Source organism: Electrophorus electricus, chromosome 19 (genome assembly GCF_041902795.1).
Source record: "Electrophorus electricus isolate QZ-2024a chromosome 19, ASM4190279v1, whole genome shotgun sequence".
Classification (NCBI taxonomy): Eukaryota; Metazoa; Chordata; class Actinopteri; order Gymnotiformes; family Gymnotidae; genus Electrophorus; species Electrophorus electricus.
The window spans coordinates 18,393,320-18,420,127 of record NC_137515.1 but is presented as its reverse complement, the minus strand read 5'-3'; the positions used below and the strand labels follow the sequence as shown (position 1 = coordinate 18,420,127).

Genomic DNA, 26,808 nt, shown 5'->3' with positions numbered 1-26,808 from the left:
ATGTGACCTCGTTAATCTGACCAAGTAGTGTGTACAGATCGGCATATTTTGCGCTCATCCTGCCTGCAGGTCCCACCCGGAAGTCTTTTGTAGCTACCTATACCTTGTCACCTGACTTATAATGTGGGGTCTCTCCATGCCTCTTATCTGCCTTCTGTTTCAAAGCCGCTATAACAGAATGCAAATGCTGGTGCATCTCTGCCAACACCTGTTCGCTGCACTGACAGCATGTCTGGACAGTGGGCTCGTCTGACGTAGAAGGGTTCTAGGGATATAACGGTGGTTGGTAACCTAGGATGCACTCAGAGGGAGTAAGCCTTGTCCTTGCATGGCAGAGAGAGTTTTGGGCATATTCTGCCAAGGAGAGGTAAGTACACCATATCTCAGCGTGCTGCTGACAGTACAAGCGAAGGAACTTGCCCAACTCCTGATTGACTCTCTCAGCCTCTCCGTTAGCCTGGGGGTGATACCTGGACGTTAGGCTCACAGTGAAGTTCAGTTTTCCTTGTAATTCTTGCCATACCTGTGATGTGAACTGAACCCTCCTGTCAGACACGATGTCCTTGGGAAGCCCGAACTGTCTGAAAATGTGGTGAAAGAGCAGATCGACTGTTTCCAGAGCGGTGGGTAGTGCTTTTAGGGCAATGAACTGGACCATTTTTGAGAACCATATCCACAGCAACAAGGATGACAGTGTTCCCCTCGGAGACAGGAAGGTCAGTTACGAAGTCGACGGCCATGTGAGACCAGGGATGTTGGGAAATAGTGGAGCTGTGCATGTTGACCCGTGGTGTCCTGTGTGGAGTTGTGTGCCCATTTGATGAGAGCTCTGCAGTATCTAGGTGGAACATATAACCGATGTGATGGGCAGTGAGGATGGGGGTTAGCTGCCTCGATGTTGTGGTCCAGATCCCACTGTACAGCTGCCAAGAAGCAGGAGGGAGAGAGCATTATCTCCTGATTGGTGAATTGCACCTCGGCAGTGTACTGCCTACTGCGTGTCTGCTCACACATTCTTCTCTTCTGGTCTGAAGGTAATCCGGAAAACAAACCAGGAGAAAAAGAGAGACCAACGAACCTGCCTGGAGTTCAAACGTTTTGTTGTCTGGAGGTATTCCAGGTTCTTGTGGTCACCAGGGATCACCGTGAAAGGATGCTGTGCTCCCTCCAGCCAGTGCCTTCACTCCTCAAATGTGAGCCTCATGGTGAGAAGTAGAGATACTTTATAGTGATTTCACTTTGGCCTCGATAATCAATACGAGGGTGTAGACCATCATACTTAGAGATGAAGAATAATCTTACTGCAGCTGGGAATTTTGAGGGATGAATGTATCCTTGCTCTAATCCTTCCATTGGTTTCGTTTTCTGCCAAGGAAAGGTGGTATGGATGTACATGAGGAGGTGTAACACCTTCTATTAGATCTATAGCGCAGTCATAAGGACAGTAAGGAAGTAGGTCAGCACCTTTCCTTTTACTGAAAACCTCTGCTGATAACTAAATTCAGCATATGAAGGCAGTTTTGTCTACAAAAGGCAGACCAAGAAACAATGTCAGTGTGATGTTGCGACAAAACAGAGACAGAGTCACATGCAGTATTGTGAATGCAGTTTAATAGTGAATATGGGTAGTCCACAGACATAGTCCACAAAAAATATGCAAAGGTCTTAGAAGGGAACCTAGACCTACATGGAGACAGACCCTGCGGAGACAGGCCTGGTATGAGGCATGGGGACAAGCTTGGTACAAGGCATGAGGACAGACCTGTTACAAGGTACCGGGACAGGTAGAGTGGCATACTCCACGCTGGAGACAGGAAAAGGCAGGGCAGCATCCACCATGCCAGGAACAGGAACAGGAACAGGCTGGGCAGTGTCCTTCATGCTGGGAACAGGTACTGGAACAGGCTGGGCAGCGTCCTTCCTTGACAACGGGTCCCGGAGGTCTGGAGGATGTCCACGGGTCCAGAGGTACAGCTGTGGCAGGCGACGGGTCTAGGGGAGCAGCGTCGATCAACAGCGTGTCCATGGGAGTGGCTGCTCCTAAAGGCATGTCCTACTGTACTGGAGACCTGAGTTCACCGGGTGTGGCCTGAGCATCCCAGATCATGCCGGACACAGCCTGAGCATCCCCGTAGTCCAGAGACTGGCCGTTGCATTCCACAACAGGGTCTGGAGCATGTAGCACAGGGGAACACTGAGAAAGAGAAGCTCATGTGCAGTCCCTCAGGCCCCTAGTCCCCCCCCCACATGTTCTATTGGGCAGGCCTGCTGGGCCTTGAGGGCCCAATGCAAGTAAATAGAACCACCCCAAGAAATACATGGATGCCTCCATCTCAGCAGTCAGGATGTTTGGCTGAGGGGCAGGATCAGGCTGGGATTCCATTAGAGGAACAGAAGACACCGTCAACTCAGGAGCAAAACCTTAGATTTCTTTCTACGCTTCTTTCCTTTGGGCTTAGCCTAAACTGTCTCTGACATAAGGGAATAGAGACCATTTAGAAGCTGGGTACAAAAACACTTACCCTTGCCATACATGAATAACAGGGCCACCGCATCAGCTGTGATGGATCGGATTCGGTTCTCTCCCCACCCAGTAGCATTGCGTTTGTATAGCCAATCCAGGGTGTCTGATAGTTGTGATAGTTGTCCAGATATGTTTTTCCTCTGTAGTCCCATTAGGAACACTAATTCACACCTATTGAGCACCAATGTGTTAGGGAGAAAGCGGGTGGGGGGCTATCAAATTACTGCACAAGTGTTTTCCAGGTGCAATCGGTGTAATTGGCAGCTGTTTCAACAAATACAGGACACACACGAAAAGGTAGATGCCTCACTTGCCTTATTTGGTTACTCACTTAGTCAGCTACAGCCGTGTGCACAGCAAAACATAGCTTGCGCATTCTAAGAGAGATAAAGTGTTGTGCATGCGTGTGACACTGTTTCACTGTTTAGTGAAACTGGTACAGTCATGGATATTTTAATTATTTAATAGCCAATACTTTTGGACATCATAGAAAGGAAGAGGCTTATTTTATCTGAAGTTTACGTGGAGCTGTTTTGGTGCAGTTATGAGCTGGAAGCTGAGAGATGGTTGAATAGCTTCTAGCATGGACTCGTTAAGATGTGTGAAGTTTCCTCAGGACGCCCATTATGTGAGTCCACTCGGCATTTATGAGAAGAACAGTCGCAAAGAATGTGCCTTGACTCTACACAATACACACACACACACACACACACACACACCACAAGTCGGTATCTGTCTTCTCTTGAATGAGCTGAGATGAAGCTGCAGCAATACGAGAACCTTGCCGTAAACTGAACAGAATCTCACCACTAGCTCTGCCCTCTGAAGGGTGGTCGAAAACAGCCCGAAATTGATTTATGAGGAGATTATGTTCTCTTGTGACCTCTCCACCCTATGTCCACACGGCGTAAGCCCAGTATAACTTTTCCTTCTCAACAAAGATTTAATGAGGGAAATGTGGACAGAGTCTGTTCACGGAGGTTGATGTGCAAAACGCAAAGAGCACTGTAATAGGATTTCCTTACAGCCTGTTGGATTGCCGTTGTACTTGTCAGGAAAGGCACGAGGAATGGGAGAACTGTTATTAGCGGGTGGAGGGAATGTGACAATGCTGGGAGCTCTCACCTCACTGGTAGTTAGCATCGCTAGACGATGCGTCAACTCAGTGACTGAACAGCGAGTTGTTGCGTTTGCCTTGTAAGCTCTTCCACCATATTGCCCAAGGATTCCAGACACTGATGACACTGGCTTAGTAGTTGGCCTTGAGCAGCTAACGTGCCTGGTAACAGACCCTTACCTGCTGACTCCATACCAGGCAAAGTCTTCCGTCACTCTCAGGGAACACAGACGGAGTAGCATGCAGTAAAACCAGGCCTTATATAGGGAAACATAAGGAAAACAAGACGCAGGTGAAACTAATAATCTGGGGACTGAGAACATAGTCCACAGTAGACGGTGTCCTTGCGGAAGGCATGACATCTGGTCAGTGAATGGTAGGTATAGGAATTTTTTAATGAAAAGCAAATACTGCAACTAGGCAATGAATCGTCAGTTTGATTTTTTTTTATGAAGATGTGAAAGTACATTAATATTGGGACTATAAATCCTGTGTGCAAGGACTGTACTATATGCAAGGCATTGTCTTCAAGGCTAAACACTGCAAATAAAGTGGCATACATTTCCTACCCTACAAAAAAATAAATAAATCTGGGACTATCTTGAAAAGCACAGAGAAATAAAACATTTAGGCAATAAGTTGAACAAATGTATTATGAATGCAACATTGCTTTTGGATGACTGCAACTCCTTTTTTTCTGGAGGTGCGCGTCAGTCACTGACATCACCACATAAAGAGTATAAATGTATGATGACTTTAGGCAATGTTGAAATGTTCTCTCAGCTGCAAAATGTGGTATGCCTCAGTTTATCACTCCTCTATTTTTGTCCAATATGCATTATTGATATCACAAGTAACCTAATTGTTATGATACTTTAAAGCAATGCACCATAAATGACTATGTGAACTGTCCCAGAGGTTATATAAAACTCCTGACATGACTTCCCTGGTGTCAGCTTTGACTGCAAATGCAACATTTATTGGACCTTCTACTTTTTATATCAATGGATTTTACAGCATGCCAAATGCAAAATACTACTATGTATTACTGTGCTTTGTCTATGCTGTGGTTGTTTTAGGAAATTCTTTTATAATGGACACCATCTACTTAGCACGCACTCTCCATACAGGAATATATAGCAATCTTTAACTTGGCCTTCTCTGATCTGTGTGGAAGCTCTGCTCTCATTCCAAAGATGGTGGATAGTTTCCTTTGTGAGAATCAATACATATCTTATGAAGCATGTCTGGCTAACATTTTTTGTTCTAATCTTTATGACTTTATAGTCTCTTACTCTGCTTGTTTTGGCCTTTGACAGGGTGGTTGCTGTTTGTTTTCCTTTAAGGTATTATGTCATCGTCTCCAAAACAGCAATGACTCTGATCATTGGTGTTATGTGGATTTTCTCTGGAACTATGATTGCATTTCTTGTAGCTCTGATTACCCGCCTGTCTTTCTGTAAATCTACTACTTTTGATAGTTACTTCTGTGACCATGGCCCTACCTTTGCACTGGCCTTTAATGATACATCTATAAATCATATCTTGGCATATATTTTTTTGTTTTAGTGGCTTGCTTTCCAGTGTTATTAATAATTGTCTCTTATGTTTGCATTGGTAATGCCCTGCTGAAGATCACACATGGTTCTGAGTGAACCAAAGCCATAAAAACCTGCACATCACATATCATTGTAGTGAGTGACACAGACTATTCCACCCATGTTAAACCCCATCACTTTAAAAACATAGGAGGCCATGCAGGCAATTAAAAAACTCTACACACAGGCAAAGGGTGAGGTGTTACCTAGGATCAGTCTGCACAGGCAGGTTTGTGATAAAAATACATTAATCAACAGGTCAGGTTAAAATACATCTATACCTGAATTTATGTTACAGAACCCTTTGTTTTATCATGTTCATAAATGGAAAATAATCTAATCACACAGAATAATTGTATATCAAATTGAACAAAATTCATCAACACTATTTTATGATGAAACTGTGAAGTGGGCTTGAACCCAGGTCAGCATGCCAATAGCCTACTGGGTGAGCAACCATGCTCTAACAATGGTGTGCCCATGCGCAGAACAGTTAGAGCTTGGATCAAGTGAAATAAAAGGAAAAAACTAAACACCACGCTGAGCGTGGAAAAAGGGAGAACAAAGGTCGCCACGGGAAGAAATGGCAACCCCGATACACTGGGGAAAACCAAACTAAAACTTCCCAAATAAAACCAGAAAATGGGGAGGAACTAGAATGGCTAAGGGAAGCCTCGGGAGAGAGACAGACTCGAGAGGGGAAAACTGGAGAAGGGAGGGGACGTGTCAAAACACTGACACCCTTGCAGAACAGAAAAGAGGCATAGCACAAGGGCTCACAGACCTCAATACCCAGAGTTACCGGCTAGGAGCTTGGCTCAAAACTTTAGCAGAAACCCAGCTCTGAATGACTGGGTCACTGGGCTTATATAAAGTTTAGCCCAGCTGTTGGGTGTTAAGCCTGATTAGTAGCCTATTTGACTCAAGGCCTCCCTCTGGTGGCCGGAGGGGGCCTTGGCCTGGTGCCAACCCTTACAGAAAGACTGAAAATCTTTCTGTGAACAATTATGAAAGCTTTTGGGATTATTCAGATTTATGCATAAATAGCACTTAAAATTTAATCTGTCATAATAATAAATGTTTTTATTTATTTTATTTCTTTATTTTAATTTAATTTAATTTTATATAACCCAAACTCTTTAGAGTTTTAAATCAAATGCACTGATGCGACCCTGTACAGTAGTTTTTCCTGATACAAATAGTAATTCATTTGTCCCTCTATAATATTAAGCTGTAGAGTCCAGGCAAAGTTGATTACTTCAAACTTACAAAGTAAAAGTCTTCTGCACTATGACCAGGGTTTGATCTCTAGCTCAAGCCTGCAGTTCGATGTACTGAAATCACATGGCTGAAAATCATGGCAGGGCATTTATTGATTAACCTGAGCTTTCTCACTGTGGTATGCAGTGCATTGTTTCTCCAAACATAACATTGTGTATATTTACCAGGCAGTTCACCTTTTTGCCTTATGTATACATTGTATCAAATAACACCCCACATTTTTATTTGGAAAAAAAAGCTTGATATTTTAAAAAGTGTTGTCAAAGCATAAACAGTCCCACATCTCATACTGAAATAAATTCGCCATTGCCATATTCTGCCATTCACAAATTTCATATGTGAATCAAAAACAAGCCAGGTACAAGTCCATTGCAATCACTTGTTGTAAACTACCATCAAATATTAACTCTTTCTAGTCTATGTGGAACATTAGCACTGGTTGGCAAAAAAAGCTTGTATAAATATTGTACACCATAGATGCAATATATACAAATCACTTTAACCAACAGACCCAGTTCTTTAGAGAATGTGAGCTATTCACAGTTATGTGAGTTATCCAGAATGAACATGTCATTCAAAAGTTACTTTGCAATATTTAGTGATATAAAATGTGCATATCATTCCTATTTCACATTACCTATGCCCAACATCATAAAAGGTAAATAAACTATGAGTATGTGTTTATACATATTGAGTTATATTACAATAATAATTTTGTATTATTTATTACATTTTTACTATGGATTGAATTATTAAAAATGTGTTACAATTTTTGGTCCAACCTCTTTTGTACATATTGAACTTTAAAAAACAAGACAAAGCAAACAACAACAACAACAACAACAACAACAACAACAACCCCCCACTGATGTACATTCATGATAAATGTTATATGTATATTTATTAGCATTATATATAACCTTATATAAAGTATGTTTGACCTGAGCCCATCAGCAGACAGGTCCCCACTCCTCCTCTTGGACATCATGTTTTAAAAGACAACATCTGTATTTATTATTTTGAGATGGACAAAGGCTTAACCACCCTCAAAATAATATATACAGATGCCATAATCCTTTAGCAAATTGTATCCATTTAGTATTATAAGATTTTAGATTACTGTAGAAAAACAAATCTTTATTGTAGACATTGCTGTTGACTAACATATTGTGGCAGCTGCCACTGGCCAGGAGAATTGGAAAGACCAGGACAACACAGACTCCCAGGATATAAACTGGTTTAAAGTTTCACTTAGTTTTTGGCATGTGCATGAGTTATTAGTTAATCTGTTGCATCTGCTTTTGTTAGCTAGTGTGCTAAAGTTATCTAACCTTCTTTGTGTGGTATATGCATTTCACCCTGTGAGTTTTGTTTCTGTTTGTACTCTAGTTAAGGGAACAGTGGTAAATAAAAAAACTTTTTCCTTCGAGCAGAAATGGCATTCTTTGACCCTTGTGTGCCGATGCTACACTGGTGTCAGACGTGGGATGTGGCCGCCAAGTTAGACAAAATTGAGTGGCGCATCAAAGAAATTGAGAGTGGATGGTGAAGAAGGAGCAGTCGGGATGAAGGGGTTACCAAGCGCTGTCTGAAGGGTCCAGCCAGCTGAGAGTAAAACGACTGGCTGGGGAAGATGCAGAACTGAGCACTGCTAAGCAACGGCGCCCGGCTGGTGCCTGGCGAAAGAGAGATGGCGAATATCCGCCTAGCACGCCTCTACTCTGCACAGATGCAGGTGGTTGCTTGGCATCACAGCTGGACAGTGACTGTCATCGCAATGATGATGTGTCTGGTACTGGAGGGGAAAGCACTACAGGATACTCGTGGATCTGCTGTTGTAGCAGCGTGATGACCTGGCGACATTGACAACAGCCCTCCAGCAAAGTTCCAGAGACAAATGCTACGGTCTCTGAGCAGTAGTGTTAACTTTATCATTAGCATCAGTATTAGATGATCACTAGCAAGGGTGGAAGACTAGAATACAGACCTGTATGTAGCAGGCCATTTGGCTTTGGTTCCAATGTGGACCCATTGCTCATTTATGTCAGTTGTACTCATGATGGACGTTCCATCCGTCCATTCCACTGGCCTGACAATGCGTGTATGTTCAGCCTGCTACTCTGCTGAGCCCACAGTCGGTGTTCTGTTACCAACACTCCCACACTGTAACAATTTTTCAGCAACGGTGTTCTGAAAGCTGAGAACACCTTTTAGGTTTCTTTGGCAGACAACAAGAACTTTCAAGAACTATTCAAGCTCCAGTAGCAATAATCTAAACAAACAAACAAACAACAACAACAACAACAAAACACAACAAAAAACACCCAAACAAACAGGAAGGCAACTACATTCCTCTATGCAGAATATCTCTACATCCCCTCCAAACCGTTGTGCACTTAATTTCCCTTGCCCTCAGGCTTGATCTAAAATGTACTGGTATTTTATTGATATTCATAGGCCTTTTGGAAGCATAGCAGACAAATTCACATATCACCACACTTCACAGAACAGGTCAGGGTACTCTGTCTCTCCATTACATTTTATATTGAAATAAATAATTTTTTATGTAAAAAAAACCCCTGTTATGGTGACAATCTGATCAACACTTAGTCCAAGTTCCTATAACTCCAGATGCTTGGATTTGTGAGGTAGAGAATTTCCCTGTCAAAATTTGTAATTGCTTGGTGAAATGGAGGTATCTTCTTCAAAGAAATGGACACTTGGAAGAAATGCTGTTCTTTTAAAAAAATATTTATTCTCTCTGTACTTTTCAGCCAAAATGCAAATAAATTCTTCATATATCTAGTCATCTTAAATTCTAATATTCAAAATGCATGTTTTACTGTCATTGCCTGATTTATGAAGCTCAACAACCATTTGCAATTTTTTGAATACACAATAAAGCTGATTTTTTTTAAGGATGTTTTGTGAACTACCATACATTTTTTATGTTAGTTCTGTAAATCTTTACAAAATGCTGCAGATAATTAAAAAAGCCACTGTATTTTGTATTAACGTGTTAAGAATATATTTGTGGAAGAAGAAAAGTTTCTACACTATGTGTAGTAACATAATGCACAACACCATGTTTTTTCTGATGACCACTCCTACAATATGAGCTGAAGAATGTGTGGAAACTGCGCACACTTCATTGCAAGGAAAAGGTTTGTACTGGACCATCTGGCACAGGCCCATGGCAGTGGGCCAGATGGAGTGGAGCGAGGGGAGGTCTCCCAGAATGCTGTGTGTCTTCACAGACTTGACTTGTAATGTGCTTTTTTGTTAGTTAAACCTTCCCCACTAGAGTAGTTCCCTTTCTGTGATTTGCTGCTGTTGAGAAGACATTGCTATTGCAATAAATAGTGTTCTTCAAGCAGAAATGTCTTCTGGTGAAGACATTTTCAATGCATCTCCTCTGCTGACACTACAGTACAGTACTTTATTTAGCGTCTACACCCTTAAAAAGCTTGGGCTGTAAAAAATAAATCTATGATATTAGCAACAACATGTAAACATGTCATATTAAAAGTAAGATTGCTAAATTGTCATTAGTAGCATTTTCTAAAACAAAGGTAGTAATATGTATAACTAGTATACAAATTGCACCAACTAACTTCTTTTGGGACCGTGCTTAAAGAGAATGACAACCACACACATATTAGACCTACAACTCTTGCCAAAGAGGAACTTCTTATTTAACTATGCTAATTAGACTTTCTTTGTTGTGATGATTCCACTGAGACACGCATATGGAAACAACACTTGAGAGATTTGTGTCACCTGTCTCTCAGCTCATTAGTGATGTGGGTGCACAATAATGTGCTATTGTACCTAATTACACACTCCTGTTTGAACGATCCACCTTTTGACCGATATCTTGGGAGCACATCAGTGAAACATAACAAAGCACATTGCAAGGGCAAAAAAACAGAACTCATTGTGAATGTAGTTAACAAACATGCAGCTAAAAAAACCCTGTATCGATACTCGAGAAGGTCTTGCACTGTACAAGGAACAAGACATAACAAAATACAGAAATACATTAAAATATGTTTTCAGAACAGTAGTTGCCTTTGAATTAGTTTACTTTTTCTAAAAGCTCTGTCTGAATATTGTATTTTGCAAATAATATATAAATAGGCTACTTTAGATGGAGTCTAGATGGGAACAAACAAATTCTCTTTCACTTTTCTATGATATTCTCATTTCCTCTGTTCAAAACAGGGCATCTGCTCTCTTCGTACCTACCTGTTCTAGCTCATGACATTATGCATATTGTAGATGTCCAGATCTACCAGGCCTTTGGAGGACCTACCACTAAGCTGGAAAATGCATTCTTCTCTGGCTGGATGGGAAAGCATATGCTGCTTTAAGCAATTGTGCTGTAAAGATACTTACGTATGTAGGATTGCTTAATGTTTTACATTTTCTCCACAGCACATTTATTAAAAACACTGTTTGAAACGAAACAACAAAAACATTGTAAGTGTGGGGCATAGGACCCTCCAGTCCCATTAGAACTATAAAATTGCTGCAAAAAAGTCATATTTGTTGAAAACAAAGTTAACATTCTGCACCATTCCAGTTAATTTTCCATTTAAATTACACTGCAGGTTGGGATTTGTGTATCATGTGTATAATGTGTCTATAGCCTTCGATTCATAAAGAACATACATTAGCAAATGTATTACAAGTAATTACCAATCAACGAGCTGACTGAATATTTTCATTTACAATGAAACCCAGTGCTCAGACGTGGTGCTTACAATGAACAAAGGAGGTGTGCATAGGTCCCCTCACTTTTCCTTTTAATTTTTGTTTGATTTAGCAGTGTTCACTCACTCATATAACTAATCAAATATGCTTTTGCTGAGTTTAAGTTTCCCTTCATCTGTAAGTTGCATAGTCCTGACATGACTAATAACAACTGCACTTATCTAACTCTGTTTTCAAACCAGTTTTCAATTGGAGCACATACTTCTTGACACACTGGACAGTTTTACAACAAACACAAATCATTAACCTGTATGTCTGAAATGTCAAGTTAGACTGGGAATGAACTGGACTGTGAGTTCTCTACAATAGAAACATGTTTCAGTATTCTGGCCTCATGACTCCTAATTCCTTGGGGCAAGGAAAATATTTCAAACACCCCATATCCATTTCCCCAAAGAATAATTAAATACAAAATCTATTAACCTAATTAAAAATTCTAAGTACAGAAGATTGAATGAGAGAGAGAGAGATGTGATTAATCTCAGTGGGTAATAAATACAACTAAAGACCTGAAACTTGTCAGAACAAAGACTCTGCTGATGAATGGTGTTATGGATTGCATCTGCTACTGCCCATATTGCATAGTTGCTCAAGTTGTGCTTTTCTTTTTATATTGAATTTTGATGCATTGTTCAAGAAGTGTGCCAGTTCATGTCAACTATTATGCATCACTTTGCTATTCCATACATATTTATTATCTAATTCATTATGTTTTCTGAAAAATCAGTGCTTTAAATTAGGGGCATATGTATGGAAGCATTGGGCAGATGTGTTACATCATTCCAGGTCAAACAACCCCCCCCCCCAAAAAAAAACAAAAACCCCCAAAACAAAACAAGGTACAAAACATGTACACTGGTACATGTTCACTAAACATGACTCATGAGAATGGCTACTGGAGAAAGCACGCTTGTTTGCAGCGTCTCTAAGCACATGCAGTATGCTCTTAATTGATTCTCCAAGGATGCCCAACAGACCCAAAGGGCCACATGTCAGGATATGCACCCTGAGAGACCGTACACACTTAGTAAAGAGAAACTGTAATAATCTTTAAACAATGGTTCAAAATAAGATTCCCTCCTGACAGTTCAGATTAGTTTTAATCCTTGTTTGTGTCCAGAATACTAGCCTCCTAAAATTGCATGTCAATGCATATAAATGTCTGTAAAATAGGGTATTATATTTTAAAATAAAATGCAAAAGAAAAACAAAATTAAGAAAAATATCAGAAAAAAAGTATTATATATTTTAAAATAAATGAGAGTCCACTATGTAAAACAGTTTATAGCCAAGAGTTGTTATAATAGAGAAAGCAATCTGAAAGAGATGAGTTGTCAGTTGTGTTTTAAGCAGGGAAAGGGAAGTCCACTCCAAGTATAGGGGTGTAGTGTTGCAGAATTTTAGGCCTGCAACAGTAAAAGCTCAATCAGCAGAGAGAACACAGAGTGCATAAAAGAGGATAGAATAGAATAGATAGAATGATGGAATAGAATAGATAGAATGATAGAATAGAATAGATAGAATGATAGAATAGAATAGATAGAATAATAGAATAGAATAGATAGAATGATAGAATAGAATAGATAGAATAATAGAATAGAATAGATAGAATAATAGAATAGAATAGATAGAATAATAAATAGTCCATGGAGGTATTTGAGGACAAGAACAACAATTTGGTGTATTGTATCCAGAAACAGACCGGACATCAGGCAAGGAGTTCAAGGGTTCTATGTTCTCTGGATCTGATATGAATGAATACCCTAACAGCTATTTTTGCAAATGCTGCCACTTCTTCAGGTACTGGGCAGCATGGCCACAGAGCACAGCAATTGAGTACTCGAGTCTAGAACCTCTAGCAAAAACAGAGGGGCTTGTGTGTGAAAAGAAAGGCTGACAACGAGCAAATATTTGGACCTTCAATAATGTATTCCATTACTGCATTAAGGTTTTAGGTGAAGATAGACCACCTGATATTACTAAAATATGTGTGCAAAATGCAATAAGATGGTAATAACAATGAGACTTGTGCATCAATACCTTGCATTCCTTCACCTAGCTACCCATTATCAAAGTTGAACATTGTGAGGTTTACACATTTGTTACCCACTCCTTATGTACATCCATTTGTACATGTGAACCTAGTTAAGACTCATTACATATAAGTTTCCAATAACCTCTTGAGCTATATCAGATCACTCATATTTGACTACCTTGATAGCTAGACATAACCTTATCATCAAATATAAGTCTTTCAGGTTGTTAGTCACAGCTATTGCAAAATGTGTTTGAAAACTTTGAGAACCTGTGTGAGTCTGGACCATGGGGTTTCTCATCTTTTAGTTAAACTAGTAAAACTGTATTTGGCAAGCATTTGCAGAAGGCATTTGGTGCCTTTCTACTGCATATCACATGGTAATACAAAAAAGGCATTATGTCAGTATGTTAGTTTGTATATTTAATTATTATCATGAATGACCAAAGAGACAGGATGAAATGGCAACCAGCCTTTAATGAAATCAAAGGGGCTGTCACAGTTCCCACAATGGTGCCTACACGTAACTTTTGTTTTGGTTTTCTTGGTTTTGTTTTAGTTGGTTGGTTCCACCCCTCATTTGGTTTTCCCCATCTGTCATTATCCTCAGCTGTTTCTTGATTAGTCTTATTAACCGGTGTCTTTAAGCCCTATATTTCCCTCATAGTTTTGTTGGCTAATTTGTAAGCTACATGTTTTGCTTTGGTCTATATTTAATTATTGATTCTCCCCACATTGCCTGTTCTGCATTTCATGTAATCTCATTTTTGGTTTGTATGCCTCGGTTTAGATTGTACTCTTTTTTCATTAAAATCGGTGTGCACTTGTACCCATCTGCACTTACCTCATTCCGTGCCTGCCTGCCTGCATTACATATTATCCGACCACATAAGGACATAGCGGAGGGATTTAGTCAAGTTAATAGAGAAGGTTACTACTTACCTGGAATTATCCGATTGTACTAAGGACCAGAAAAGGCTTAAGAGGCTAGCAGCACGTTGTTTGGATTCGTCGCACTGGCTTTGTGAACGGGATGCTTCCAGATGGGGAGACAAATGGATTACACACCAAGACCGGCAGGTCTGGAGGCACAAGCATGCCAGATGTGGACTGGGCATCCCTAAGCGTGCCAGGGTCTGGAGGCTGGCCAGCGTGTTCCATGCAGGGATCTAGAGGCTGGCCAGCACATTCCATGCCAGGGTCTGGAGGCAGATCTGGAGTCTGGTTAGCGGGGCAACACACAGAAAGAGCAGCCTTTGTACTTTGGGTCCCTCAGACCCATAGTCCTCCCCACATGGTTTATAGGGTAGGCCTGATGGGCCTTGAGACCAAAAATACTTGGATGCCTCCCTACCGGAGGCCAGTGTCTTGAGCTGAGGGACAGGATCTCCAACAGGGAGACAGAGGAAACCAACATCACAGGAGCAGACACAGGCTGGCCCTTAGATTTTTGTTTTTTGTGACTTTCCTGGCTGGGCTTAACCTTGATACTCACAGTCTCTGGGGAAAGGAGTTCTTCAGGAGGGTGGGCAGAGATGGTCCACTACGGACCCTTTCTGTATATAGTCAGCAGCTGATCAGGCTCTCTCCAAACCCAGAAATATCTCTCATTAAAACAAGTCTAGAGTGGTTGCTAGCTGCCTGAGGCGTTTCTCCTTGGAAGTCCGATCTGGTAACACGAGGAATTCAATTGGCTCCTTAACAATGTCGGCTAAATCCCTCTGCTGCATCCTTCCTGGGTTCGGTTATTCTGTAATACTTGCTGGCAGGCACGAAATGAAGCAAGAAGATGGACATATGTGCAAAGGGGCACAAACACAAAAAAACATAAACCAGGACAAGACACACAACGTATGGAACCCGTCTAATAAAGCGAACATAGACTAGAACACAGAACAGCAAGATAGCTGAATGGACAAAAATAACTGACATCCAGGGTGACAAAACACAGGGCTTAAATACTCTAACTAATCAAACCAAAACGCGGAAGAAAATAAAAAAAGAGGGCATCACCATGGGAACTGCGATGCCAGGGAGGGGCGCTCGTGACACCACTCATATTGAGGAGACAGCTGAAGATATTATGATTAGGGGAGAAGAAGGCAGTTTAAATAGGGCAGGTAAATGGGGAACAGGTGGAAAAGGGTGTGGCCGGTGATCAGTAAGCAGAACGAAGGAGTGTGAGAGGAGTCAAGCTAGGGCAGGTGACAGTTATGGTCTGCTGCAATAGGGGCAATACCACCACCACCAGTAGTAGTATTAGCAGTATTTATTCTTCTTATTATTCCTATTATTACCAAACAACCAGTTAAAGCTATCAAGAAGCTGCTTTGATGAGCAGTAATGCACCAAGATACAAAACATTCACCATAAAGTAACAAATACCAAATTTTGAAGTTGACCCACAGCAAATTTTCCATTAGTTGACCCACAGTGAATTACTTATTAGGCAGCTATCAGACATTCAGTACAACAGATGTAAACAGAACATATGACTGCTTTGAGCTATATTTCTTGCCTTTAGTATACTGCACATTAATTAAATTATACAAATCATACATTATTTCACTTTTTTTATGGCCATGCCAACAGCTATTACATAGAACGTCAATTCTGATCACATGTGTATAGGCGTGGCGCTTCCTTAAATTCTCTGGTATACTGTTTGTTGGACCAATATGTGCATCATGGACCCAATATGTGCAGTTGGGTAGAGCAAGGGTTAAAAACTTTGAATAAATTGAATAAAGTCCTATTTCAGGATTTCTGATTGTTAATACCTACATGCACAAAAATTCTGCAGTAAAGGTTTGCGATAGCAAAATTTAAATAATTTTTATGCTGATATGACAGCCAGTTCCATTTACAAGACAGAGAGTTTTAATCTCACACATCTGAGTCCTCTAAAAACAGAGGATTGGAATGCAATGAAACAGTATTGTCTGCTGTATGATGTGGCACTGGTGACTCAACGCTGACAGGCTGAGAAACCTCTGTGAGAAGACTGGAGCAGGCTTTGCTTATAGCTAAAAGTTTCTTTATACCAGCACTACTTCTTGCTGTCTTTAGGAGTCTTTAGCATCCATGGGTGAAGTAGATGACAAAGCACTTTTGTAAGTCACTCTGGATAAGAGCGTTTGCTAAATTCCATTAATATAAATGTAAATGTAAGTAGGCCATGGTGTTGAAATGCTAAGCTCCTCTAGATCACAGGGTTGTTGTTCTAGTTTGCATGGTTGGTGCTACAGGTCTCTGTAGCTGCTTCAGGGGTCTGATTAGGGTCTGATTAGTGTCTGATTAACACTAAGTTTATAGCTTTGCATATATGCACAGCATTACATGGGATGATGGCATCTCATGTAGATGGTACAAGCAAGGAGTCTTTGAATGATTTTGGCTATTCTCATTTGTCCCCTCTACAAGCTATTGTCCAAACACTGGATCGCACATTCCATTGCAGTCATGGGACGTATGACTTGTTGAGATGTAAGAAACACACTGCAAACTTAGTTTTGTGCAAGATATTTTATAATCACATTATGAATGATCTTTAGCATATGAACAACCTTTAGTACATCATTTGTAATATAAGATATACTAAATATATTTTAGATTGTTCTTGGGCATTGGATGGGAATTGATGCTGTCACACTATTTTCAGGGGACAGAAATAAAAGGTGATCTTGCTCTAAAAACAACAAACAAATAAATTTGTGAAGCACAAGGCACAGATGGTTCTCAAAGCCAGAGCCTTCAGTAACTTCCACTGGGATTGGGTTCTTGGTATCAGGAATTGCCCCAAATCCAGGAAGAGGGGTCCCCCTGGAATTATTTGGGGTGTGCTAATGGGCCCCTGAGCCCTGCTCTCCAGGGGCTGACTGGTCCACCCCTGACTGCTATATGGGCAGTGGTTGCTCAGTGGTTAAGGTGCTTACCATAAATGTAAATGTGGGCAAGCTGATTGGTCTGGAGGGCTGCTCAGGTAAAAATATTATGCTTTGCTTTGCAGGTGCAAGCATCTCTGAGCCCAGGGTGTGCACTGTGCCTGCTGTATTCTGCCGCTCCCTCTCTTTGCTTTATCACCGCTATGGTGTTTGGTGAGGGATATGTGATAGTGCTCCCCCTACTGGTAGCCTCCGTTGGACGGTGGTGGCATTGCACATGGCATTTTATTTATGTTTCATATTCTGTTACATGTGTTCTCTGTTTTGATTTATTGCCATGCACCTCTCAGGTGGTGCATGCTTTGCCTCATTCACTGAACCACCTTTGTGTTATTATGGTCATCAAATGGTCATTGTAGAAATGCATGCCAGCTCTCTAATACATGTTTATGATATATACTAAAGTCAAATGTACAATAAGAGGCTTGCTATATAGAATCTAAACAAATTTATAAAAAGCGTAGTGATAAATAGTCAAGTTACTTCCAAGTGATCCTGTAATCGTTTCAATAGTCTTCCAAAAATGTGTTGCCTTATTTTGCTGCTTTAAACTACTGCTCTTTGTCCACTTAAGTTCCACACTTAAACTGAACTACCTAGATGCGGTCTACTTAGATGAGGGCTCTCTTTTCCTGAGATATCGGGCTTCACTATAAAAGACTGAACGAGAGAGTGCAGGCTCTTTAGTCTGCTGAGAGTTCAGGGAGTGTGGTGAGGGCAGGAGTCAGCTGCTCAGTTTCTTTATAGACCTGATAACCCAACAACCTCAGCTGTGATCCATACGGTGGATATTGGATGACGAACATTTTCAAACGTTAACAGTTTGGTCAACTTTTCATTCATTCATCTCATCCACAATAGAGGTCTATGAGATTTAAACCCGTAATCAGCATAAAGTAGTACTTTGTACAGTGCAATCACCAATGAATGTTGAATTCACTCGATAAAATGGTTTATCTAGTACAACTAATGTCCATGATATTGTAGACATTGTAGTATATTTGTAAATTAAATTAAAACAATGAAATCTAAAATGCATCTAAAACTAAAATCAATTTGTCTGATGTTTTTAGTATGTCACAAGGAAACCAGAGTGCCCTTACAGTTGTAACGGAGTTTTTCATCGTTGGCTTCCCAGGACTTCAGCCGGAGTATTATAACTTACTGGCTACTACTTTTTTTGTCATTTTTGTATTGGCTGTATTGGAGAATTCAGTTCTGGTGGTGTCATTTACAAGTGCACCAAGCCTCCAGAAGCCTATGTATATCACTATGTTGAGCCTGGCTCTGTCTGACATTGGATTTTGCACTGCGGCTTTGCCCAAAATAATATCTCGCTACTGGTTCGACAATGGCTCTATCTCCTTCTCTGTCTGTCTCTTGCAAAGACAGTTCATCCACTATTTTGGGACACTAAACTCTCTGATTATGATGATCATGGCTCTTGATCGATATCTGGCTGTTTGCTTTCCACTTAGATACCCTGTGTTGATGACCAACCGAACTATGACCCTCATATCAGGGCTATCTTGGGCATCAGCCATGATTATTCCTAGCATTGGCACAATACAAACTGCCCAGATGTTGTTCTGTGGACCCAATCTAATTATTCACTGCTACTGTGATGGCATCTCTCTGTATAGTTTAGCTTGTGGTGATATAAATTTGCAGATGTACATTTCGACCACAGTGGCTTCAATTATACAACTTTTACCTTTCAGTTTCATTATTTTCTCCTATTTCAGCATCGGGGTGTCAGTGATCAGAACTACAAACAACCAGGGCAGGCTAAAAGCTTTCTCCACATGTGCCACACAGTTGTCCATCATTTGTTTATATTACATTCCACGTATCTTTGTTTATCTCACACCTTATTTACCCAACTTAAAAATGAATTCAGATGAGAAAATTGCAGTCACTATGTTTTATGGGTTTTTCCCTCCTCTAGTGAACCCACTCATATACTACTTTAGGACCAAAGAGATCCATCTATTACTGCAGAATTGGTGTTCTCAGAAAAAGGAGAAAGGCCATAAAATGAATATTGTAGCAATTTTAAAGTAGCAAATATTACTATTTGGTTAAAAGTGGTTTTAACATTTGAATATGTTACTTTAATACTTTAATTAATTACAATAGAAAATACTTGCTTGTTTTTTTGCTTTATAAATGCTTATTTTTACTATGCTTATTTCGCTTATTAAACCAATATAAAATATTATTGTGCTTGTCAAATCACAATTTTGTATGATATCTTATAGAATGTATGTATATCTGAAGAATTTTGGCTGAAGAAGCACTTTTTTAACCTCAAATAACTGAAAAAATACATTTACTTTTCTTTTTGGATCTGAAATTTAAGTTTTTATTAGGAAGAAAATTGTAATTGTAAAATGTAAACTATTTTTACAGATCATGAAAATAGAAAGCACAACAAGGTATGCACAGGCCAAGCTATAAAAGATATTCGATCTAAGCATATAAAGTGACTTGTAACTGCTTAGTTGGTAGTTGTATGCATCTCCACGAGTGTCCCACACCATATATTCCTTTGTTTATATTTTTACTCTTTAATCTTATGGCATATATCTTAGAAACAGGTTTACATGATTTTTCAATCTACACTTGAAATAAAACAGCAATAAAACTGAGGTCCAGCTAATCTTTGTGGCTTCTGTTGTCACACTCTGTTGTAACTTCTCTGTTTAATGCTAGTCTCTTGCCTCTCGGGAGAGACTAAATGAAAAACTTATCTTAATGTATTTTCACTTGGACAATGTTTAAATGTATGAACTCATAAATGAGGCATTCAAGTCATAAAATCCTCATTCTGAACTGAACTACTTATTACTTTTTGACTGAAAAACATATGAATAAACCACATGTCAGAAGGAGGATTTCAGAATAGGTATAACATCAGTCATGGAGGTAGACATAAACTCTAAATGGAGTGTCAATTCAAATTTATTTATACAGCACATTTAAAATCAACAAATGTTTGCATGAGTTTGCACATTATTTGATGTGCAATGGAATTAATTTGATGTGTTTTGACTTTTTGTTTACTCATAGCTTTTAGTGATTTGGCACTTTTGTCAGAAGTATCTGTTTACAGCAGGGACTCCATAGTGGATGTATGACGTATATTTATCAGCAAGTCCTGGAACTCCACTCACAAGCCAACAGATGTGCAAAGGATTTGGAACCTTTTTTACAGTTTTGAAAGTGATCCATATCATTAAAGTCATAAATACTGAAGGGAGTGCAGATACTATGCTAAATGCTGTAAATGAAAATGTAAATGTAAATGTACGATGGCTCTCAGCACAGTAATTACAAAATATTCCTCTCTGTCAACTTAAGTTATACACTTAAACTGAACTAACTATATGCAATCTAGATAAGGTCTCTCTTGTCCTGGGATAACATTTACTCCTTCTGACACCACTGAGATGTCCTTTCTCATGTGTGGGCGTATATCCCTGTAGGCGAGGCCTAGCATGCATTCTAGCCCTGTATGTGACAGAGAAGATGCAATAAGCCCACTATAGCCTGTTTGCCAGTGAAATGGAAATGCTAACTCTTGTGAGAATGACTCCAGCAACGGTGGCTTCCCAGTTTCACAAGTGCACCTCCACCCACAACACAAAATTAGAGGTCTCACACGATGACCTCAGCCAGAGGTCAACTGTTCACTGCACAAATAGAGAGAGTGGTCATGAGTAATTTTCAGTGCAGTCTCCCATATGTGATGATGAAGGACAAAGGTGCCTCATACAGAAGGGAAGTGAGACTGAACTTCTTATAATGCAGCATTCAAAAATCAACCCAGTTATGTGGCACATTTGTGCATTCTTCTCAGACCATCCCATGACATCAACAGGAAGTCAAGAATTTCCTAATTCATAAGGCCTTTAACTAAAGCTGCTCTGCCGTCACTGCACTTCTACCGTGCTCATGAGGACTATGCACTTTGGTTCTTAGTGTAGATGCGCTTTTGCTTCCTTGATGGGCAGAAATACAGTTTTTAACTGTCTTTAAATTAACTATTATTAAACTAATCATTTAAATTGTCTTTCCGTTAAATGGTTGTATTCTTCACTTAATTTATAATTTTTTTCATTTTAATTTTGGCAAATACATTCCTGATATGAAAGATCTCAGGATGTAATACACTATCAATGTATGTATTCCTCTATCAATTCTATTTTCTGGAAAGCACTTATTTTTAAGAAATTTCTATACATTTAAAGTTTATTAAGTATATTATTATATTCACTCTGTTCCAGCGTAGGGGATTTGGTAATTGTATTTACATACCCCTACCCACTTACCTACAATCAATGAAAATAGATGTTTGAGCACACTTATTAACTTATTCATAATTTATCTAACTCATACCGCCACAACCGCTCCACCGCTCCACTGACGATGCAATTGCACATCTGCTCCACACTACACTGACTCACCTGGACGAAGGGAGAGGAAATTATGTTAAAATGCTATTTGTCGACTACAGTTCAGCATTTAACACTATCATCCCCTCCCTACTCACTACTAAGTTGGGGGATCTAGGACTGCATACATCCCTGTGCGACTGGATCTCCAACTTCCTAACAGACAGACCACAATCAGTACGGGTGGGCAACTGCGCCTCATCCACCCTCACCCTCAGCACTGGAGCTCCTCAGGGTTGTGTCCTAAGCCCCCTGCTCTACTCACTGTACACCTACGACTGCACAGCCAGCTCCACCATCATTGTCAAGTTTGCTGACGACACCGTTGTCATGGGCCTGATCTCGGACAACGACGAGAGGGCCTACCTGGAGGAGATTAAACACCTGGAAAACTGGTGCCAGGAAAATAATCTCCTCCTAAACGTCAGTAAGGCAAAGGAGCTGATCGTGGATTGCAGCAAGAAGCAGGAGCGGCACTACCAACCTGTGAGGATCAGTGGAACCACGGTGGAGAGAGTAGATAGTTTCAGGTTCTTGGTGTTCACATCTCGCAGGACCTGTCCTGGTCCCGCCATACCAACTCCCTGGCAAAGAAGGGTCGTCAGCGTCTTTACCACCTCAGACGCCTAAGAGACTTCAGACTGCCCTCCAAGGTACTGCGGAACTTCTACACCTGCACTATCGAGAGCATCCTCACGGGGAACATCACAGTCTGGTTTGGGAATAGCAACAAGCAGGACAGACAAGCACTCCAAAGGGTAGGGCGTTCAGCAGAGCGCATCACTCACACAGAACTTCCTGACCTGCAGACCATCTACTACAAGCGGTGCCAGACCAAGGCCAGGAGGATTGTGAAGGACACCACCAATCCCAACAATAGACTCTTCTCTCTGTTGAGGTCAGGGAGGCGCTTTCGCTCCCTGAAGAGGAGCTTCTTCCCACAGGCCATTCGGGCCCTGAATCAGGGAAACTGATAAACTGTGGGGACCACCACCACCATGTAACATAACTGTATATCTGTATATATATATTTATATTCAATTACCTTGTTACACATCAACTGTAGATATGTTATTATACAAAATGGATCTGTACATTCTGTAGATTGTGTACATATATACACAACCATATACATTGTACATTGTGTATATAATCATAATATACATATATTGTACATACATTGTTAATATATTTTGTACATACATAGAATATATATATATTTATCTTTGCATATATATATTTCACATATAGAGAATATCTATATTTCTCTACGCACCCCTGTTTTCTTTTCCTCAGTTTGGACAGAGCACTCTCCACCATTTCACTACGAGTTATACTGTGTATGACTATGTATGTGACGAATAAACCAAACTTGAACTTGAAGTTCCAAATTATAATTTCAAATGTGATTATTGTGGTAGTTTTGTATTCTATTGATTACACCATTGAATAATCGAGTAATTGGATAAGAAATACTTTTGCAGGTCTCTTAAAAGGAACTACTAACTGGCTTCTATTTTAGAAAAATCAACATTTTTATAGCTTAAAGTGCATACCTATCAAAACTAAAACTAAACAGAATGGATAACCTATAATAAAAATAATTTCAAATAAAAAAAAAATCCTTGATATTTTTCACGTGACTTTTATTTTTCATGAGTTTTTCATATTTATAGCCTCTCTGCCACTTGCTAATGATTCAAGAAAATATGCAAAACACTTCCAAAAGTTCTTGGCTTCTTCCAATTATTCTCCCGTCCTTTTCACGTGACTTTTATTTTTCATGCGTTTTTCAAAATATGTGCGGAAACATGCACGTGTGAACAGAGTCGTTACTCATTATTTTGATGAAGTTGGTGTAGCGATGCTAAGTGTTTGCTGATATGAAAGGCAAACACAGTGCACTCAGTGGGCCTCAATATTTGTGTGAAAGTAGAGTTTTTGAAAACAGTAGCTAGATTTCTCAAAATACAGAGCAGTTTATTACTTCCTCAGCATACAAAAGGAGTGCACTGAGGAACTAAACTTCTTTAGTATGGTACATTTGTTCATTCATTAGTTTGAAATAAATTTGTATGTAATGTAATATATTCCATTTACTATAATGCCGGCTGCACAGTACCCCCACCGACACCAGCTCTGCACCCAGTCAATAAATGATGTCTCCACAACCCTGATGTATTAAAGGATCCCAGCGTAGGAGGAGCTGTCCACACTTCACTGATGAGCGGGGGGCCCTGTCGACTACAGGGGAACTGTCTCTGTGCCAGATTGTCAAGGGGCCCAAGCGGGGCCCCCTTGAGACAACGGGGTGCCTGTAGTCCTCACTGCGGCGTTGACTTTGAGGTTCCCATCAAGGAAACAGGCCAGTGTCTGTTTGCCTTCTTACTCAGTTGGTGAAAGAGGGCCCCACTGAAGAAGAACCAGACGCTACATGACCCAGGGATGCACAGTGTTGTCGTGCCCAGGGCACTGTGTGGTGTAGTGTCTGTTCCGTGTGGCATGGTTAGAGATTTGGGTTTGCTTTTTTCCCCTGCATGTTATACACCCATGACAATTAGATTTAAGAAATATTAAATAAAGAAAGTGAGCAAATAAATACCCTTGATGGGGTTCCCTTTTCATGTTGGACATGACTTGGCGAAACATATTTTGGCTCCCCATATTGCATGACTCCTGAGAAACAACTAAAAAAATGGCATTAGGAGACAAAACACTCCAAAAATTAGTTTGAAACTTCACATAATCACATATGTTCACTGAATATATCAACACATTCCATCAAATGTTCTTCATCTTAATCATAAATAAAATTGTTTTGGCTGTCATACTGTTGGTCAGCTGCATCCTCACCTATGAGTCTGGCAGCTATGAGCATTAAGACACCTGTTTTAAAGGAACATGATATATTGTATAGTCTCAACAAGGCGACTTTTACAAACAGTATGATGAAGCACTTTCTTTAGTCCTGAGATATCAGGCTTCACTATAAAAGACTGAACGAGAGAGTGGAGGCTCTTTAGTCTGTGCTGAGAGCTCAGGGAGTGTGGTGAGGGCAGGAGTCAGCTGCTCAGTTTCTTTATAGACCTGATAACCCAACAACCTCAGCTGTGATTCATACGGTGGATATTGGATGACGAACATTTTCAAACGTTAACAATTTGGTCAACTTTTCATTCATTCATCTCATCCACAAGAGGTCTATGAGATTTAAACACATAATCAACCTAAAGTAGAATGAATACACTGGTGAAAAGATTTTATCTAGTACAACTAATGTCCATGATATTGTAGACATTGTGGAATATTTGTACACTAAATTAAAACAATTAATTCTAAAATGCATCTAAAACTAAAATCTAATCTTTTTTCCCCCATGTTTTTAGTATGTCACAAGGAAACCAGAGTGCCCTTACAGTTGTAACGGAGTTTTTCATCATTGGCTTCCCAGGACTTCAGCCGGAGTATTATAACTTACTGGCTACTACTTTTTTTTGTCATTTATGTATTGGCTGTATTTGGGAATTCAGTTCTGGTGGTGTCGTTTACAAGTGCACCAAGCCTCCAGAAGCCTATGTATATCACTATGTTGAGCCTGGCTCTGTCTGACATTGGATTTTGCACTGTGGCGTTGCCCAAAATAATATCTCGCTACTGGTTCGACAATGGCTCTATCTCCTTCTCTGTCTGTCTTTTGCAAAGACAGTTCATCCACTATTTTGGGACACTGAACTCCCTGATTATGATGATCATGGCTCTTGATCGATATCTGGCTATTTGCTTTCCACTTAGATACCCTGTGTTGATGACCAACCGAACTATGACCCTCATATCAGGGCTATCTTGGGCATCAGCCATGATTACTCCTAGCATTGGCACAATACAAACTGCCCAGATGTTGTTCTGTGGACCCAATCTAATTATTCACTGCTACTGTGATGGCATCTCTCTGTATAGTTTAGCCTGTGGTGATATAACTTTGCAATTGTGCATTTCGACTATAGTGGGTGCAATTGTATTACTTTTACCTTTCAGTTTCATTATTTTCTCCTATTTCAGCATCGGGGTGTCAGTGATCAGAACTACAAACAACCAGGGCAGGCTAAAAGCTTTCTCCACATGTGCCACACAGTTGTCCATCATTTGCATTTATTACATTCCACGTATGTTTGTTTATCTCACACCTTATTTATCCAACTTAAAAATGAATTCAGATCAGAGAATCGCAGTCGCTATGTTTTATGGGTTGTTCCCTCCTCTAGTGAACCCACTCATATACTACTTTAGGACCAAAGAGATCCATCTATTGTTGCAGAAGTGGTGTTCTCAGAAAAAGGAGAAAGGTCATAAAATGAATATTGTAGCAATTTTAAAGTAGCAAATATTACTATTTGGATATCAGTGGTTTCAACATTTGCATAAATTATGTTAACAATAGAAAATACTATGTTTATTTTTTCCTCATTAATATGAAATGTTATTGTGTATGCCTTGTCAATTCACAATTTTGTATGCTATCTTATAGAATGTATGTATATCTGAAGCATTCTGTCTTAAGAAACACTTTAATTTACATATCATGAAAATAGAAAGCACAACAAGGTATGCACAGGCCAAGCTATAAAAGATATTCGATCTAAGCATGTAAAGTGACTTGTAACTGCTTAGTAGTTGTATGCATCTCCACGAGTGTCCCACACCATATATTCCTTTGTTTATATTTTTACTCTTTACTCTTATGGCATATATCCTATAAACAGGTTTACATGATTTTTCAATCTACACTTGAAATAAAACAGCAATAAAACTGAGGTCCAGCTAATCTTTGTGGCTTCTGTTGTCACACTCTGTTGTAACTTCTCTGTTTAATGCTAGTCTCTTGCCTCTCTGCAGAGACAATGAAAAACCTATCTTAATGTATTTTCACTTGGACAATGTTTAAATGTATGAACTCATAAATGAGGCATTCAAGTCATAAAATCCTCATTCTGAACTGAAATACTTGTTACTTTTTGACTGAAAAACATATGAATAAACCACATGTCAGAAGGAGGATTTCAGAATAGGTATAACATC

At 39.9% G+C, this 26,808-nt stretch overlaps 2 protein-coding genes and 1 pseudogene across 2 annotated transcripts; all 3 read left to right on the top strand.

Annotated features, from left to right (window-relative positions):
- Positions 1-4,659: 4,659 nt before the first annotated feature.
- On the top strand, positions 4,660-5,210 carry LOC113584902 (olfactory receptor 1500-like; annotated as a pseudogene).
- Positions 5,211-17,385: 12,175 nt separating this feature from the next.
- LOC118242845 (olfactory receptor 2AT4-like) lies at positions 17,386-19,997 on the top strand. Its single transcript, XM_035535751.2, has one exon. The coding sequence runs from the start codon at positions 18,350-18,352 to the stop codon at positions 19,337-19,339; it is 990 nt and encodes a 329-aa protein (XP_035391644.1). The 5' UTR covers positions 17,386-18,349; the 3' UTR covers positions 19,340-19,997.
- Positions 19,998-25,119: 5,122 nt separating this feature from the next.
- or30bu1 (odorant receptor, family 30, subfamily BU, member 1) lies at positions 25,120-26,544 on the top strand. The gene is given in 2 exon segments (XM_027022118.3): positions 25,120-25,218; positions 25,220-26,544. Coding segments are annotated over 2 exon segments (990 nt in total). The 3' UTR covers positions 26,111-26,544.
- The last annotated feature ends 264 nt before the right edge of the window (positions 26,545-26,808 follow it).